At 38.6% G+C, this 16,557-nt stretch overlaps 2 protein-coding genes across 6 annotated transcripts; one reads left to right on the top strand and one right to left on the bottom strand.

The window, feature by feature from the left end:
- Positions 1–188: 188 nt before the first annotated feature.
- On the top strand, positions 189–2,905 carry LOC103987366 (piriformospora indica-insensitive protein 2-like). Of its 2 annotated transcripts, XM_065112123.1 has the most exons (3): positions 189–687; positions 792–989; positions 1,583–2,905. In XM_065112123.1, exons 1-3 carry the CDS (start codon positions 685–687, stop codon positions 2,807–2,809), a joined length of 1,428 nt encoding a protein of 475 aa, XP_064968195.1. In that variant the 5' UTR covers positions 189–684; the 3' UTR covers positions 2,810–2,905. The 2 variants fall into 2 exon arrangements, with proteins under 2 accessions (XP_064968195.1, XP_009403927.2); XM_009405652.3 differs by having other exon boundaries at positions 189–989.
- Positions 2,906–4,187: 1,282 nt separating this feature from the next.
- On the bottom strand, positions 4,188–16,267 carry LOC135582663 (histone acetyltransferase HAC1-like). Of its 4 annotated transcripts, none has more exons than XM_065112119.1 (15): positions 16,075–16,267; positions 14,957–15,176; positions 14,507–14,872; positions 13,043–14,427; positions 11,536–11,859; positions 11,176–11,454; positions 9,531–9,659; positions 9,214–9,414; positions 8,961–9,103; positions 8,587–8,875; positions 7,858–7,997; positions 6,405–6,483; positions 5,945–6,337; positions 4,822–5,033; positions 4,188–4,728 (listed from the first exon to the last, which is right to left on the bottom strand). In XM_065112119.1, exons 2-15 carry the CDS (start codon positions 15,144–15,146, stop codon positions 4,593–4,595), a joined length of 4,266 nt encoding a protein of 1,421 aa, XP_064968191.1. In that variant the 5' UTR covers positions 15,147–15,176; positions 16,075–16,267; the 3' UTR covers positions 4,188–4,592. The 4 variants fall into 4 exon arrangements, with proteins under 4 accessions (XP_064968191.1, XP_064968192.1, XP_064968194.1 ...); XM_065112120.1 differs by having other exon boundaries at positions 6,017–6,337; XM_065112122.1 differs by having other exon boundaries at positions 15,038–15,176; positions 16,075–16,266.
- Positions 16,268–16,557: the final 290 nt, after the last annotated feature.

Below are 16,557 nucleotides of genomic sequence, written 5' to 3'. Positions count from 1 at the left end.
CTATATTAGAATGTATGGATAAAGATATTTTATTTTTATAACTATAAATATATTAATATAATATTTAAAAAATATAAATATTAAAAATAACTAACTACATCAGTAATAATAATTAACCCCCTCCCCTTCGTTATTCTCAGCCGCCGTGCATCGATCTCGCCAATCTTTTCAGCGCGCTTCTTCTACTTCTTGTCCTCGCCATCATCACTCGACTTTACCGAGCCCCAATAAATGTCATCGTTAGCGCGGTCTCCCTCTCCGATCTGTATCCGTTCTTTCCATAGATTTTCGAATACTTGTGTTCTTCGAGTACTTGAAGAGGCCATCCACTGCTCTCCTTCGGATTCAATTTTTGGTTGTCGCATCGGTTGTGGGAATGTTCTCGGCACTGCTTCCCTTCTTTCGATCCTTTTCCTTTTGGCATACATTTCTTTTGTTTAGCTCACTTTTTGGATTTTGTGGTAGTTAGAGTTTCCGCATCCCACTTCAGAATCTGCTGCCTACCGTTGCTTTTCTTGTGAGCCCGAGTGCTGCTTTCTCTGATAATGTCGGCCTTGTTTCTACCAGCATGAGACTATCGCGTTTCGCGCATGAGAAGCTCCGCTTCTTCCCACACCGTCGACAGATCACAAGGTTCTCAGGGTTTTAGTCGTCGGAGAGGCTTGCTTCTGCATCTTTATCCAGATGGTTGCGCTTCTTCGCATCTCTTTGATTAGTTTCGGCAGTGTTCTTGCTTGTGTCTTGAGCTGACTGACATCACCCTGGCTCTTCTGCTCTCGAGATACACGAAGACAAAGATGGCTTCTACACGGGCTTTTCTCCTCCTACCATTCCTCATCTTCCATGCGTTATCCCAACCAGAAAGCTCCATCGCTCCGATGGAGAAGACAGAGCAAGAAGCCCTGTACATGGTGATCCAAGGCTTTGTCGGACAACGGTGGAATGGGTCGGATCTTTATCCGGATCCTTGCGGCTGGACGCAAATACAGGTTCCTAACAGACATCAGAAGTTTGATTCCTTCATTAAATCGATCTGCAAGTTCTCTTTTTTGTGTTTAGATTCATGCTGATACATATAAGATAGCAAGACTTCATTTTGAATTGCGAACATCGCTTCCTGCCATCGGCTTTCTTAATAGCGAAAGTTATTTAGGAGATCCAAATAGGTTTGTGTGGCAAAGACAGTACCAAGGTTCCTTCCTCCTTTTCCCTTCTTCTGAGCATCATTCGTATCTCGGAGACATGGGAATTGCTACTTTCGACAAGCATGAGCTTGCATGACTCAAGTGCTGCTTTTCGAATGTTTGATTTGATCTCACTCGCATATGGATATACTTTTGAGTATCTGCCTGCAAGACTGAAAACTCGAGCAGCATTAGCTATCGAAGCTTGTTGCTGTCCAAATCACATAGATGTTAAATTGATTGATGCGGCTTCTCATATTTATTTCAGGAATTCGATAGAGTAGGAAGCTGATGGATGTTCATCATACAACAAAATTTTGTTCTAAAATTGACTTTTTTCCAGAGTCAGTCAGGGGTTTGACTTTACTTATTCGATTCATGATCTTTTCCCAATGCAGGGAGTATCATGCGATCTCTTTGATGGTCTATGGTACGTTACGGCCCTAAGCATCGGACCCATCCTTGAGAATTCACTGGAATGCACGGAGAAATCAGAGTTCAGTCCACTGCTATTTCAGCTCAAGCATCTCAAAACCCTCTCCATCTTCGATTGCTTCTCTTCTCATGAACAAACTAGCTTGCCATCAAGCAACTGGGAGAAGCTAGCTGAAAGCTTGGAAAACCTCGATTTGCGCTCGAATCAAGGCCTCGTGGGAGGAATCCCAGCCAACCTTGGTCAGCTTCGTAATCTACGGTCCCTTGTGCTAGTCGACAACTCGCTGGTGGGAGAATTGCCAATGGAACTTGGGAATTTGATCCAGCTGAAGAGACTGATGCTCTCGGGGAACCGATTCTCTGGTCAAATTCCAGCTTCTCTTTGCAACAATTTAAACCAGCTCTTGATCTTGGACCTCGGCGGGAATTCCCTGACCGGTTCTCTCCCTTCCTCTCTCTGCGGTCTCAGTTCACTCTTAAAGCTGGACATCAACAGCAATCGATTACATGGAAGCCTTCCACCCGGGCTTGGAAATCTCAGCCACCTTACCCTTCTGGATCTCAGGAACAATAGCTTATCTGGTGTTCCTTCCAAATCACTTGCTGGCATGGAGTCACTTCAGGTTTTGCTTCTGTCTTACAACCCATGGGGTGGGAGTCTTCTGGAATTCGAGTGGAAGAACTTGAGGAACCTTACCACCTTGGACCTTTCCCATATGGGTTTAGAAGGCACGATTCCTGAAACTATTGCAAGCCTGAAGAGATTGAGATACCTCGCGTTAGACAACAACCACCTCTCTGGCATTGTCTCTTCCAAGTTCGCAGCTCTGCCTTCTCTTACTGCTCTCTATCTCAATGGCAACAACTTAACGGGGGAGCTTGAGTTCCCCGAAAGGTTCTACCGGAGGATGGGAAAGAGATTTGCTTCTTGGAACAATCCAAATCTCTGTTGCAATGCTGCAGCCATGGCCACAGGAAGTGCCCCTCACGGTGTGGCACAATGCAAGCGAGACCAAGAGCCCTCCGCCAATGGCTCCAATGCCAACGAGAGGGTAGATGATAGGAATCCAGATCAGAATTCTGGTCTGTCGACCTCTTTTCTGTTTCCTGCTTCTTCAATTAGTGGTTTTTGGTGGGGAATTGTTGTTCAAGAGGTGATGGTCATGTTTCTTTTGGTCATGCTCTTGTAGGATGTCCAAACCTGCACAGATAGCTGTACACACCATATTTACTACTTGTATGAAGCAGGCAGTATATTCTGGCAGAATGTTAGAGTAGTTTATCAAGCTATTGTCGCTTATCTGCAGTGCGTATTTATGAATGCTTTCATGGAGTTCGTCATCAGGATAATCCTTCATTCCTGCAGTGCTGAGAAATGAAGACCGCAGAAAGGCAGTTGGATCCATAAATGATCAATATAATGCATGCAGCAAAATTTGACAGGAAAACGATGTCACACCGAAAAGAAAGAGAGAATAGTTTCAATGTAGATTAGGACATGGGTTCTTCCATTAGAGCTGTAGCTCTGTTTTGTGCTTCGGCATTAGGACTTTCATATAGAACAATAAAACTGTTTTTTCTTCTCAGAAGAGGGGATCAAAGCCTAAATCGATAAATGAGATACTTCTGCAGCATGCCAACTCTGCTGTCAGATCGAGCTTCTCTATGGAAGGTGGAATCCGACATCCACTGGCTCGCCACTAACTCAGATCTATCTCTGTCCTATCAACCGAGGTGCGAAGTCAACCAGAACATACTTCTTACCATGAATCCTGACGGCAGCACAGCCAATATGATGGATTCGGAGAAGTTTTACATGGATGCTGGTGATTATGTGGACCATTTACTTGATTGGCTTCCTCAGAAGGTTTTGACCTGTGCCATCTGTTACCATTATTAAGCAGAGCCTCCAAGTAGCCTTGCGGCCATTGCACTACATCCTTATCCTATGATGATTGCGGTGGGCAGAGGACAGCATCATCTTGTGGATGCAGCATTAAAGATTGCACTTCAAGCCAGCATTTGATTGTGGATGGCCAGCTTTCTCTTCCTAGGCTTAAAGGTCGACTCCCTGGATTGCATTGCTGTTCTATCGCTGGTTCATTGTGAGAATAAGTGCAGTTAACAGATCATTGGCTCTCTATTTATTACTTCCACCTATCGAGGATTCCACCATCTGTTTCCTTTCGTCTCCCATCAATGAGGCCGCAGTGAAGATTGATGCAAAGCAGTACATTATTTGATGGAATGGTGGAGTACCATCGTACAGTCTCTGTTCAAGATTTGACATTTCTGCTGTAGCATTTTGGCGGTCCCATCTCTAGATTTGACATTATTTGACTAGGGCTAGACTCGATATGATTGTTTGCAATGAGGAGAGGGGAAAGAATTGGAGTTCATCTGCAGCATCCTCACAAAGCAAACTCCACTTTGTGCGAGTCCAAATACCGTCCCGGTAAGTTTCTCCCAGAATAAGAGACACAGGCCAAAAGCAAATTATCATCAAAGTCTTGTGCAAGAACCACATTTACTTGCAACCCCAACTATTCACCATAAAGAACAGAGATCTTACCAAACAGACAGGGAAAGTTTTCCCTTTTACTGATGCAATTACTCGTTTATTTGGTCATACAAAAGAATTGATACTGTGCAATTAAATACAAGAACTTAATATACAGATTGTCCATGATACTTGGACACTAATGCCAAGGTTATTGCACTGGTGTCATTTTGCTTCTATAACTTTTCTACTTCAGTCACCCTGATAAATTAGTGATCAATACGAGGCAAATCGCATGATCGTATCCAGGGCAAATATGTTACTTTCTTGCTCTCCCGTCCATGAATCCTACGTATATACAAGCTGTTACAAACAGGGAATTCCATTTTCTTCATTATTTCCTCCATCTTCAACCTGAGGAAAAAAATTAAGCTACAGCTGCTAGTCCACCGTCTTGGATTAGATAAATCACATCATAATGGGCCCTCTAGACTTGCAAAAATACGTGGTAACTGCTGATCTGGTGAAATACTGGATTCAGAAACCACCTTGCTGCTTGATTCCTTTGATCTTGAATGTCTCGTTTTCCTTGTAAAATCCTTAAGATCCCTAAATCGTAAAAAATCATCGATGTAGGTATTAATGGAAATAGATAAAAGGGAAATTCAGCAAAAAGAAAAAAAAAATGCACTGTATACATACTTGCACCGTGGCACATGGCAATCAAACTCTTGGCAAACACGGACATGCCACCGGAGAAGCAGCCAGATTTTTTTGCAAGATATACAACCTCCATGAGCACGCACCTTGCATTTCCTACTATGAAGGAAGAGTTTTTTGACTTGCAGACAGCATGTATAAGCACACTGAGGAGCACTGCACTTTGGTGCATGCAGCAAAGCATCAAGGATCATCTGATAATTAACACGTACCAGCATTAAAAAAGTGCACTAAAGCTGTTTCACATGCAAGTAGGAAAATAAGAAAAGAAAAAGGAATCCTCAAAAGCATTGCAATCATGAAATTCCATAGTTACTGCCTTTTTATACAAGTCATACGATGAAGGGGAACTGGTAGCCCATCCTCTCTCTCTCTCTCTCTCTATATATATATATATGTGTGTGTGTGTGTGTACCAGAGTTGAGATATTTTTGATGCCTTAAAAATGTTTGAACTCTTTTTCTTTTTTCAAGTTTCTGCCAGAGACATCAGTGAATTGTAGAAACAGGCACAGAACAAATTTAGTTCCATATGTATCAGAAGAAAACAAGATCACATGGGTTTAGTAATCTATTTGACTGACCAATAACATGACATAATAAACTTGCATTTGATGGAGCTGTAATGTAAAGACACATAAGAATGCTATGCACATAATATAGCGGAACACTCGAGAAGCATTCTAGTGATCGAAAGGAATAATATAAAAAAAGCATATAAGTGCTAAAATGATCCAAATGCCCTAATAATGAAATTTTGAAACCTATGGATGCATGCTAATCAATCTTTTAAAAATCATGGTCTTTAGGACCTACTAGCATCTGTCCCAAAGAACAAGGTGGTGAATTTAGCAACTGTATAAATGGTAAAAGATGTATCAAAGAACCTCGTGGAAAGGAAATGAAGAAAGCGAATTAAAAGACAAAGAGGAAGGGCCATGATCAGCCTATTCTTCATAGATGGATGTCACACTGATAGAAGCATATAAATACTATCAGTTATTCCCTTGGATCAGAGAGGGCAGCATTCTACAAAAGCTAAAAGTTGTCTTCTATATCTTAAAATTATGATGCACTGAATAAATAAGAAAAATTCAAACAAACACCTGAATATTTATTTTTCCATTTCTTTGTTTTTTTGGCTGCAGAGTACGATCAGCCATGGTGGCATGGCTTACCAACTGATGCTTATGGTAAGAAGCTCCTTTCTTATGATAGCAATCAGCACAAAGATGATAATCTTGACAGATCATACAGTGCCAATTCTGATCATTATCCATGTTACAATGGCAAATGGCACATGAGGATGCAGTAGTGATTGCAGTCGGATCATGAAGATGATCAAGGATCATCATTGTTGAATGTTTTGCCCTTCGGAGGGTGTCAAATTGGTATTGCTCACTTTGACAAAAACCTAGAAATCCAGTTCTCATGTCAAACAGTTTACTCTGCATCATTTTATCTTTATCATCAGTATCTGCAGGACCATCTGACTCAACCTGAAATTTCAAAAAATTAGAAAAGATATCAACAAAATTACATGTAAAACAGAGTTTAGGTGCTTACTAGTCGAAAGGAATGTTTTTCCTTAGAAGTAACAGGGTGTCTATCCTTCATATCGAGATTCTGCCCTTTATCATAGCACCTGATAGAAAAATTTTAAATAAAGAAACAATGTTAAAAACCAAAACTTAAAACCAGGTGAAAAAAACCAGAGAGATGTTTCTAAAAAACTCAAAGAAAACAACGATCAGCACTTTTTTTTATTCATAATGGACAGTGCACCAAGCCACCACAACACTATTCTTGACAAGAAGATACATGTAAACCTGCCATGCAACTAATAGTCCTCCTTGATCCAAAGGAACCAAGTTCAAGGGCAGTTCACTTCCAGTCATCCACATATTAACTTCCTATTAAAATAATACAAACTGTCCAGTAATCTCAATCTCACCAGACACAACCCTCATTTCTAATAGCTATTCTGCTTTGATCAAGTCCTGATTTCCATTGTCAGCCCTGATTTCTATTATGCTTAGTAATGCAAGACCAAATACCTTGATGAAAAGTAATTAAAAAAATCAAGAAAATGGAGTTGACCAAATTTTCCTTTCAATTACTATAAGAAATCATCTAAAAACATAATATTGTCAAATGATTCAGATACATTTTCTATTCAGGGTCAGTCTAGAGAATGAAATATGATTAGAAGATATATCTGAAAACTATACATCTTTGTCAACTTATAATATCTTTGTTCTTTCAGAAGTTAAGAAAACAATTGAGCTTGGGCGGCTGGCTATAAGCAGCATATACATTGTACACCATTCATGACTTGTTACCAAATGCAAAAACACCTATTCCAAGTTGATAAGCATGCGCTATATACTCATATCAGCAGTGTCCATTGAGCAACTTGCCCCAGGAATCAAGTGCCAGCCTGCATATATTGAACCTGTATATGCTTATATGATATAAAATAAAGCTAAGCAGATTCATGCATCCACAGCTAAACACCATAACCAAGAATGACAGCCAAAAGACGCTTGCGCACATGATACTTGCGGCCATGCAGAATGTGGCATGGCAATCCATTGGAAGAAACTATCTTTAGTTAATTTATCATAGCTGTGTTCATGTATCAAGTAAACGATTTAGTGACTTTTCATGACCAGGAATGTCACCATTATTGCTGTGCAGTTTGCATGATATCTTTTAAGTAACCATCTTTAGTTGTTTCTTTTGTTGTTTTTTATTCAAATAAATAATTCAATTAAACCAGTTTACTCTTGTTACATTACTTATAACAACAATTTATAGTGTCCAATATACAACTCATAGATATGAGAAGAGGAAGCCACATACTGCTAATAGAAGACAATTCTGTAAAATAATTCCAACACAATTTAAACACCAATAAAATTGTTTTATAAACTGAGTAATTACATATGTAGAGAAAACAAAAAAAGGGCGCATAAACTTAGTGCTTAATCATAGTATAAGGAAAAAAGAAGCTTACCACTCACAAAGATTAAAGTTTTTGCAAACGTTGCAGACCCACTGCTTTCCAGATACAATAGGCAGATAGCAATATTTGCATGTATGCTGCAAATGGATCATGATAAAGTCTTCCTTGATTGGGCGGATGATTTCTCCAAGCTGTTGAATATAAATTAACATATATGACCAAATATGCATGTTAATTAAAGACTCAAATTTCAAGTATTATGTCATAAAGTGTCACAAGCATGCTATGAAAGAAAAAGCAGTAGGAACCAAAATGATCAGGAATCAACATGTAAAATTGGGTCAAGGACTATCTCATGGCTTATGGGTATGGGAATAGATTTTTGACACACCAACAATTTGTGCCAGTTGGAGTTTATTGTGTCAGCAATCAAAGGCCAAAAGATGACCTAAACATGTAACAACAAGACACATACTGTTCATTGCAGATGAATGATAATCATGAACCTTACAATGATGCCAGGTGGAGAAGGCACTATCCTGTGAATAAAAGAAAGACCAGAAAGTGAAGGCTAAAGAGAACTCCAATAGAAGAGTATGGATATGAGAAAGCTCACTGTCCTGGTAAACCACAAAGTTGATACCCACCAAATATAATGCAGGATTAAATTGAACTGATTGTACATATAAACTTGGATTTAACCATAAATAACAACTATTTGGAGGGGAAAAAAATGCAAAGTGAAGATATATGAAATCAATAAATTCGAGAAAGCATTACTTGGTGCATAAGCAGAATATCCTTTGGATTTCCTGCCGAAGCATCACGTTTGGCAGCCCGTAGTGCTCGTTCGATTACAGCCTTCGTTCCTTTTCTCTGAGACTCATTCTTATCCTCCTGAAGGAGGATGTCTGCTTTTCCAGGCCAGAAATCATTATCAAAGTATGGCAAACGAGCTGCAGTGACCTTAGTCTTACATTCACTAGTGTGCACAAAGAAATTATCATATAGATTGGTATGCTCCAGAATTACTTTTTCCTTCATGGCCTTCCGTATCATTGTTTGGTACCTGAGAGATCATCAGACTAAGTTGGAAGGCAAGATAATGGTACAACTTGGAGGTGCATCAAGCATGTTACATGAATAGCACTTACCATTCACGAAGCTTATCAGACTTTGGTGTCTTCTGTGTCTTTGGGTGGCAATACAGAATATAATAGTCTTGCCTCAGAGATGGGCAAGCCCATATATAACAGCTAGTGAAACCACATTTCTTGCAGTAGTTAAGGTACCCTATCTAGATAAACAGAAAATATCAAAATAGTGTCAGATCAATTTCATCAATAATTTCATTTTTAATAGGACAAGATTACAAGAAGTTCAATAGCTATCAATTCTTTTACATACCAAAATTTCATGATAAACAAAAGTCCGTAAAGCCTCCCCTGTAGCAGCCTTTATTTCAGGCCTGAAATATTTAACAGAATCTATATATGAAATACAGACGTATCTTTGATTTGGGAAAGCACAGTCCAAACCATATTCTTGGACATACATGCCAAAGAGGCAAACATCTGCACCTTCAATCTTCTGAAATAACAGAATGACCTAAAGAGGATAAACAAATTTGATACAGCATAAGATATAAGATTGCTAGGATAATGTTGCAACTAATAACATGAAAAAATGCAAGACACAGCAGAATAAGCTTTTAAATTTTCCACCTTAGATTTGTAAGGAAAATGTGAAGGGTACATTTCTTCTTTAAAAACCTCACGAAAATTTGGGTTTACTTCCAATTTCTTGTCAACTGAGGAAACCACCCTAATTATAAGACCTTCAGCTCCAGGCACCTGATATGAGAAAATAAAATCTAATCAAAACATAAAACTGATACTATCTAATTCCACAACTACCATATAACTGGGGTAAATGCTAAAATACAGGAGTTTGATGTTAGTTGAGTTTTATGTCCGATCCATTATAAAAACTAAAGTAAGCAAAATAACTAAAATTCAGTTTAACCAAGACCAAATAACTAAGCAGATCTGCCCATTAGTTATGCATCAAAGCATCGAGGGACTAGTGCCACTGCCACAATCAAACTTCAAAGACCATCATCTGCCACTAGCATGATAGCAGAACATACTGTCGTGTTTAGAAAGAAAGTCCTCACCTTGATCGCATTTAACCACAAATATTCAAGACATTTGATTGAGAATGATTTCTATATGAAAAATCAGGGTTCAATGTTTCACTGGGTTTCACCATCCCAACTAACGTCAGGTATTCCGTTTATATGTAGTCAGCAACTAATCAACCAAAGGAGGCTTTCTGGCGACAAAGCAAGTTGACATAAACGGGCTGCCTTAAAAGTGTGTATCATAACTAGTCCAACGGCTGCTATTGGTAAATTTAATGGAACAATTTAATAAAGAATACAATCCTTCCAAACGATGGCAGAAAACTACTTGTAGTTATAATGTGACTATGTCATTCAATCCACCAATTTGTACTATAAGCACAATCTTTAATATATTACTACATTATAAACGATCTATATAATTACATACCTGTTCATGTATGACCATCCATGAATCTGATAAAGTTATTCATTTTTTTGTTGAAGTTAAAACAATTGGAAGTAGTGAAAAGCCATTATAAACAGTCATACCACACAATGGAACACCAAATTTAGACATGAGCATGACAACCTTTCTTCATTTTTCACAACAAGCTAGAGAATAATATCAGATCTAGTGGAGATTCTTGAACTTCAGTATATAAGACAGGGAAATGATAAGCAACAAGCTAAGTTCATTAAAAAAATTGATTATTCTATTATTAACAGAATAAAAGAATGAAAGGGGGAAGTATTAAAATAAGGTGAAAGGGGGAAGTATTAAAATAAAGTAAGAGACTTTGGATTTACTTGGATTTATAGGTCCATTTGAGTTACTTACGACAGGCATCATGTTTATCATGTTCTTTTCATTTTAAAGGTGAAGCTAGAAACTAGCACGAGAAACTGACTTTCCAATGCCGTTTTGCCAAAGACGATTTGAAAGCTAAAACTTTTATGCTTTCAGAAACTTCACAAACGCAGGACTACAAGAACAGCAGCTGTGGCCACTGTAAACACTTTGTTATTTATTTGGGCTAGTGTTCTCTGCATGACATGCTCTATCCTTAAATGCATAAAAAAGGTCAAACTGCTTAGTATGTTATCAATGGTACAAAGTACTTGGAAAAAAATCAGCTTGCCAAGTATCTTGTGTGCATTAATAAATAAGGATCTTACATAACATGGATGATTTTCATATAAGACAAGGAACATGGATAAATTTCAGAGAATATAAGATGCATTACCTCATCAACACTCCTTTTCAATATCCTTGCTCTTTCTTCTCTCTCTTGTTTAAGACGCTGGAATATCCATTGCTCTATGTGGTCACTCAAGATTGTTTTTGGTAAGTCGCTTGCTCCAAGAATAGAACTCTGTGGTAGTGGTTCACGTTTTCCCCTTTCTAGTTCCTCCAAGTAGCACTTTGGGCAAATGTATTCAGCTTGCAATGCCTCCTTCCTCTTCCCGTTGAAAAGAGCACAAATCTGATGCTGCCAAGCTTTGCACTTATCACATTGGACCCACTGGAAAACACATTCACAAACAAAGTTTAAAAATATTTTCATGGTAAAGAAAAAAGGCAAATTTAATATGAAGGCAGTTACCCATTCAGTTTCAGCATCAGTTTCAGCATAATTTAACCTCCTCTCCAAATCAGACTTTCGAATATCTTCCCCACCAACCTTGATACTCTCACCAGAAGCACCATGGCACTTACCACAGAAAGAAATTTTTGCACCACACCCGTACTTTGTGCTTTTGAAACTTCTCATGGTATAATAAACTCCTTTCGGATTGATTTGCTTGTAGCATGATGAACAATACCTTGGTGGTGCTTCAAAAATAAGTTTCTCCATCCCACACAAACTGCAAAAGTTCTGATCTACCAAGTGCTCCATACCTTGGGACTCGCTGGTGTTTGCTTTATCCTAGATAATTTTCCAGATAAGACACTATAGTTGCAAACTAATTAATTCCTCAAAGCACAATAGAAAGATAGCTAGAGTGAAATCAATAGCACATGTGCACAAAATTCATTATCTCAGGATCATAGGTCTAGAAAAAGATCTCAGCACAACTTTGAAATGAAAAAAAGGTGTTACAGCAAGTTAATCAGAGAATACAGCATGCAAATATGTCGATCTTGATCTTCTCATTCTCCAAGCTGTTTGATAATCACATTTTGCTTTAAACGGTTCATGCTTGTACCAAATCTAAATATAACTAGAAGATCATGCTGCAGCCATAAAAGGTTCATTGGCCTACTTGGCCACAAATTATTACCCTGTATTCCGAGTGTAATTATTGTCTATTTAATAATTCATTCAGTTTAAAGCATGAGAGTAAATTGTACCTTGACCATAAGCACAGCACCACGATGACAGACAGGTTGTACACATTATATGACAAATATGAGCATCACAAGAAGATGTGCAACAGCAGTAACTTATAAGGACATCCTATTCCTTTTTCTTGCAATCAACTTAAGGAATTTTGAGCTCACTAAAGCCGATTGGCTTCAATGCTAGGCCTACATACACATTTTAATTATTGCAGTTCTCCTCATGGAAAAGAGTTTTTAAAAATATACAAAAGTAGCATCATACAACATATATCTTGTAGAAAAGAATACATAATTTCATTTGAATAAAAGACTTCACAACATGAAAAATTTAGCCAAACAACATCTCATGCAAGATACAGCATTAGCATGTTACACCAAAATATTATTTGAAAATGATTGTCGTTTTATTGAAACACCCGAAATGTATCACTTGTGAGAATTTATAAATCCAATGCTCTGATAGAGCTAATATAAATATAGATTTATTAGCACAAAGCTGCCACCAATTTTGACTAGTCAAAACATAAAACTTTACATAATAATAGATACTCCAAAGTGGTAATTAAAATTTCAAAATTAGTCACCAAATATACTATTTTAAGGCCAATCTGAGGCTATATGTGAAATCATGGGTGAAAAATATGTGAAACTCATTCAATATAGAAACCTGCAGAACAGTGTCCTCTTTGGATCCTTTGTTTAGACATCTCTTAGATTCATAGGCATGAAAAACACAAAATCTTAGTTCCAGTAAGTTGGAGACACACCTTGCTAATGTGTTGCTCAAGACTTCTGATATGTTCCCTAAGCATTTCTGCAGTAAATGTATCAAGCAGAGAAACAACTCTTTTTGGGTTGTCCATCTTTGTTTCAGACACTTTAGAGGCTGCTGCTAGAGTGATGTCACACTGACTACTGATATCAGCCTCGAGAAACTCAAGCTGAACAAGGTTTTCTTGTTCAGAATGTGTAACCACCTGTGCTAACTCAGCAGGCTCAACACCAAAACCTTCTTGGATCTTGACTTCTGTATCCTCAATTTTTGTGTCATAGATTTCTCCAGAATCTCTAAAATTGGAATCCACAGATTGCTTTTCCACTGGTTCTGGACTGTCAGTTTTCATATCTACAGGTATGCTCACCTCTTGACCTAGTTGGGACACTCCTCTGTCAGTTAGAAGACTGCAATTCATGACCGGTAGAGATACATGATGAGTTCCATTTTGATCAAAATGATGCATAGTTTTTGCACGTTTAAAGGCGGATTCCTTATGGTCTGGCCTTGGAACAGCAGGCAAAGTAGTCTCTGGTTCAGTGAAGGCATTACTAAAATTCCTCTGAGAAACTTCTTTGAGTCTCATTCTTACAGGACCACAAATACTACATAAACTTTTACAGCACTCTGTATAATGATCAAACAGCCTCTTGTATTTAAAGCAATTCTTCGTGCAGTTAGCATCTTTACAATGTAAAATGTGATGAAGATTCCTTTTCAAGTTCATGCACTGCAACAAGATGCAACCTTTCCCATCATCCTGACAGTTCCTAACATGTTCGTATAGGAATAATACATTGTGGATGGCTTGGAATCGTGTTGGCCTTTGTGGGATTGTAGTTAAATGGTCAACCTTAGAAGCAATACCCTCGAACATTGGTGGAGGTTGCTCATGCTTAATGATGTCATGGATAGCCAGGGGCTCAAGTGGCACTACGTCCAATAAATTTTGACTGTTCATTAGACGTGGCCCATTCAAAAAGCTTTCTGATTGTGATGACGCAAAATCCTGATTTCCAACTATGTTTTCTTCCTGTTGTTGATATTGATCCTTTTGCAAGAATTGATGCTGAACAAATGGATCATATGGTGGATGAGGCCCTTGCAGTGACGGTTGTGAGCCCATACATTTTTGCTTGATTTGACACAAATGCCCCTGCTGTGAATCATGCACCTGTGCTTTTAAATAGGACTGAAGGAGGCTTCCTGAACCAGGTGGTGGGTGTTGCATACCGATCATGTCGGTCAATTCAAAGTTAGAGCCTATAAACCGTCCCTTCATAATTTTGGAATCTATGCTTGAAACAAATGGTGATACAGGCACGCTGGACACATTTAAAGAAGAAAACTTCCAATCAAACATCAATCTAGTATCACCTGCAAAGTCAAGTCAATAAGTTAAATGAAAAAAAGTATGAAGATTCTGGAACAAATCAATTAAGTACTATAGACTCACCATAGATACTGGGATCTGTGAATGCTTCAGGTGTTCCTGCCCCATCTTTTACTTGAACATGACCCATTGAAAAAGGCACGTCGGCATTATGAAAGTTATTAACAGTGCTGCAGAAAGGCATCTGAGCCATGCAAGACATCCCTTTAGTTGTGCTTTCATGCAAAAATTGGTTATTGTGGCATTCATTATATTGCTCTGGTGGCATTTGATTGCCAAAGTGTTGATTAATGGTAATGTTTCTTGATAATGGTGGTACATGTTGAGGAGTTTTTGGTTCAGGTTTCCCTCCGGACCAAGAAGAAAGGTTTCCAGCAGAACCAAGAGAAACACCGGCAACTACACGATGGTGCTCATTAGGTATATATCCTGCAACAGCCAATGTTATTTTAACAACTTAAAGCAGTTCTGAACAATTCTGAGAGTGTAATTCATACTCCTAATCAAACTCACTGTGGGAAGCAGAAAAACCGTCACCAAGCACTGGGCTATCAAATAGATGGGAATTAAATGAGACACTTTGAAACAAGTTACATGTTATTTTAGCATCTCCAGTGCTTGAAGTCGGATCATTGAAGACAGCTGGGAAAGTTTCTTTCATGTCGCTTGGTGTTTCTAAACTCCACACATTTGGAACAGTCATTTGAGAAGAGACACGAAGGTTTCTTATATGCTGTATCCAACCATAAAAAATCACCCATCAATAGTTGATCTACTAAACCAGCTCAGTATATATATATATATATATATATATATATATACACACAGGATTTATAAAAGCAAATAGTACGTTTGATACAGCAGAAGAAAAGCAATATTGAAATTCGTAATTCCATATTTTAAGATAAAATATGGAATTACTTCTATTTTGCAAATCATGAAACCAATTTAGAAACATTTATTAGAAATAACATCATTGATATAGAGGGTACTTCTATTTTGCAAATAAAGGTAAGTATGCACCTAGCATGCGTACAAAAAAAGACTTAAGATATTGAACATGATGTCAACGATAGATGCATGACCTCAATTAGCAAAGCAATCATCTAAAATCAGCATAGAACAGGAAACAGCATATGATAGGTACCATCGTACTAGTACAAAGCACATGAATTTCCAACTGCTCGAGTTACGAACTGAAAGAGAAATCCTGAGGAATTTAAAATGAGGAGACACATTTAGTAATTTGAACCATTTTCACAGCCCCCCAAGACTAAAATTGTCCAACATTCCGAGGGTTCGTAAGTATATGCCACGGTGAATTACGTCGAACCTTTTTCCAGTTCATCGCAACACAACTAAATCCACCAAATGCTTCCGATCAATAGAATTAGCGACAGCAACGAAGAATCTTCGAACTCGCTCGAGGGTACATCAGTTCTTAAAACGTTATGAGGAGAATCGAAGCGGACAGAATTAGGGTTTCAGAGTAATTTTCGTTCACAAAAATCAACAACCACGCTAGATTTGTAAGAAATCACGATTCCTAACAGAAGAACGACGAGAACCATGGACGAAAAGTAAGGGAGGAATACAAAACGAGAAAGCCAAAGCTAGGTAGCCGCGATTACCTCCAGAAAGGAAGCATTGAGCGGATGGTGCTGTTATTCCCGCCACCGAGCTTCCAATTAGGGTTTCGTGAAGATTTGCAGGAGGAAAAAAGAGGGACTAGGGTTTTAATCCCCCGTCCGTGTCGCGAGAAGATCGTCTTATCCTGTTCGGACACCAACCGGTCCGTCCGGTCCGACCCGACCCGACCGCCGACCCGGTCGGATTTCCTTTGCCCCGACATAGTATATACTATATACAAACAGACGCGCGGGGGTCGCGCACGAGCATGTCCGAACGTCGTCCGAGCATCCGATCCACGATCGAAGAAGACCAACACATTTAGAATTTTCCGAGGTGGGAGCGTTGTCGCCATAAGAAAAAGCAACACTTTCATGACGACATCTATCAGATTCAAATCTCGATCCAATATATATCGACTTGTACTAATAATAACAATTAATAGATATTGAAAGGTGGATGAATCTGAGATGCGGTTCCATGAT

The sequence above is a fragment of the Musa acuminata genome, chromosome BXJ2-6, assembly GCF_036884655.1.
Source record: "Musa acuminata AAA Group cultivar baxijiao chromosome BXJ2-6, Cavendish_Baxijiao_AAA, whole genome shotgun sequence".
Classification (NCBI taxonomy): Eukaryota; Viridiplantae; Streptophyta; class Magnoliopsida; order Zingiberales; family Musaceae; genus Musa; species Musa acuminata.
The sequence above is the reverse complement of the archived record's forward strand: the minus strand, read 5'-3'. Positions and strand labels throughout refer to the sequence as shown.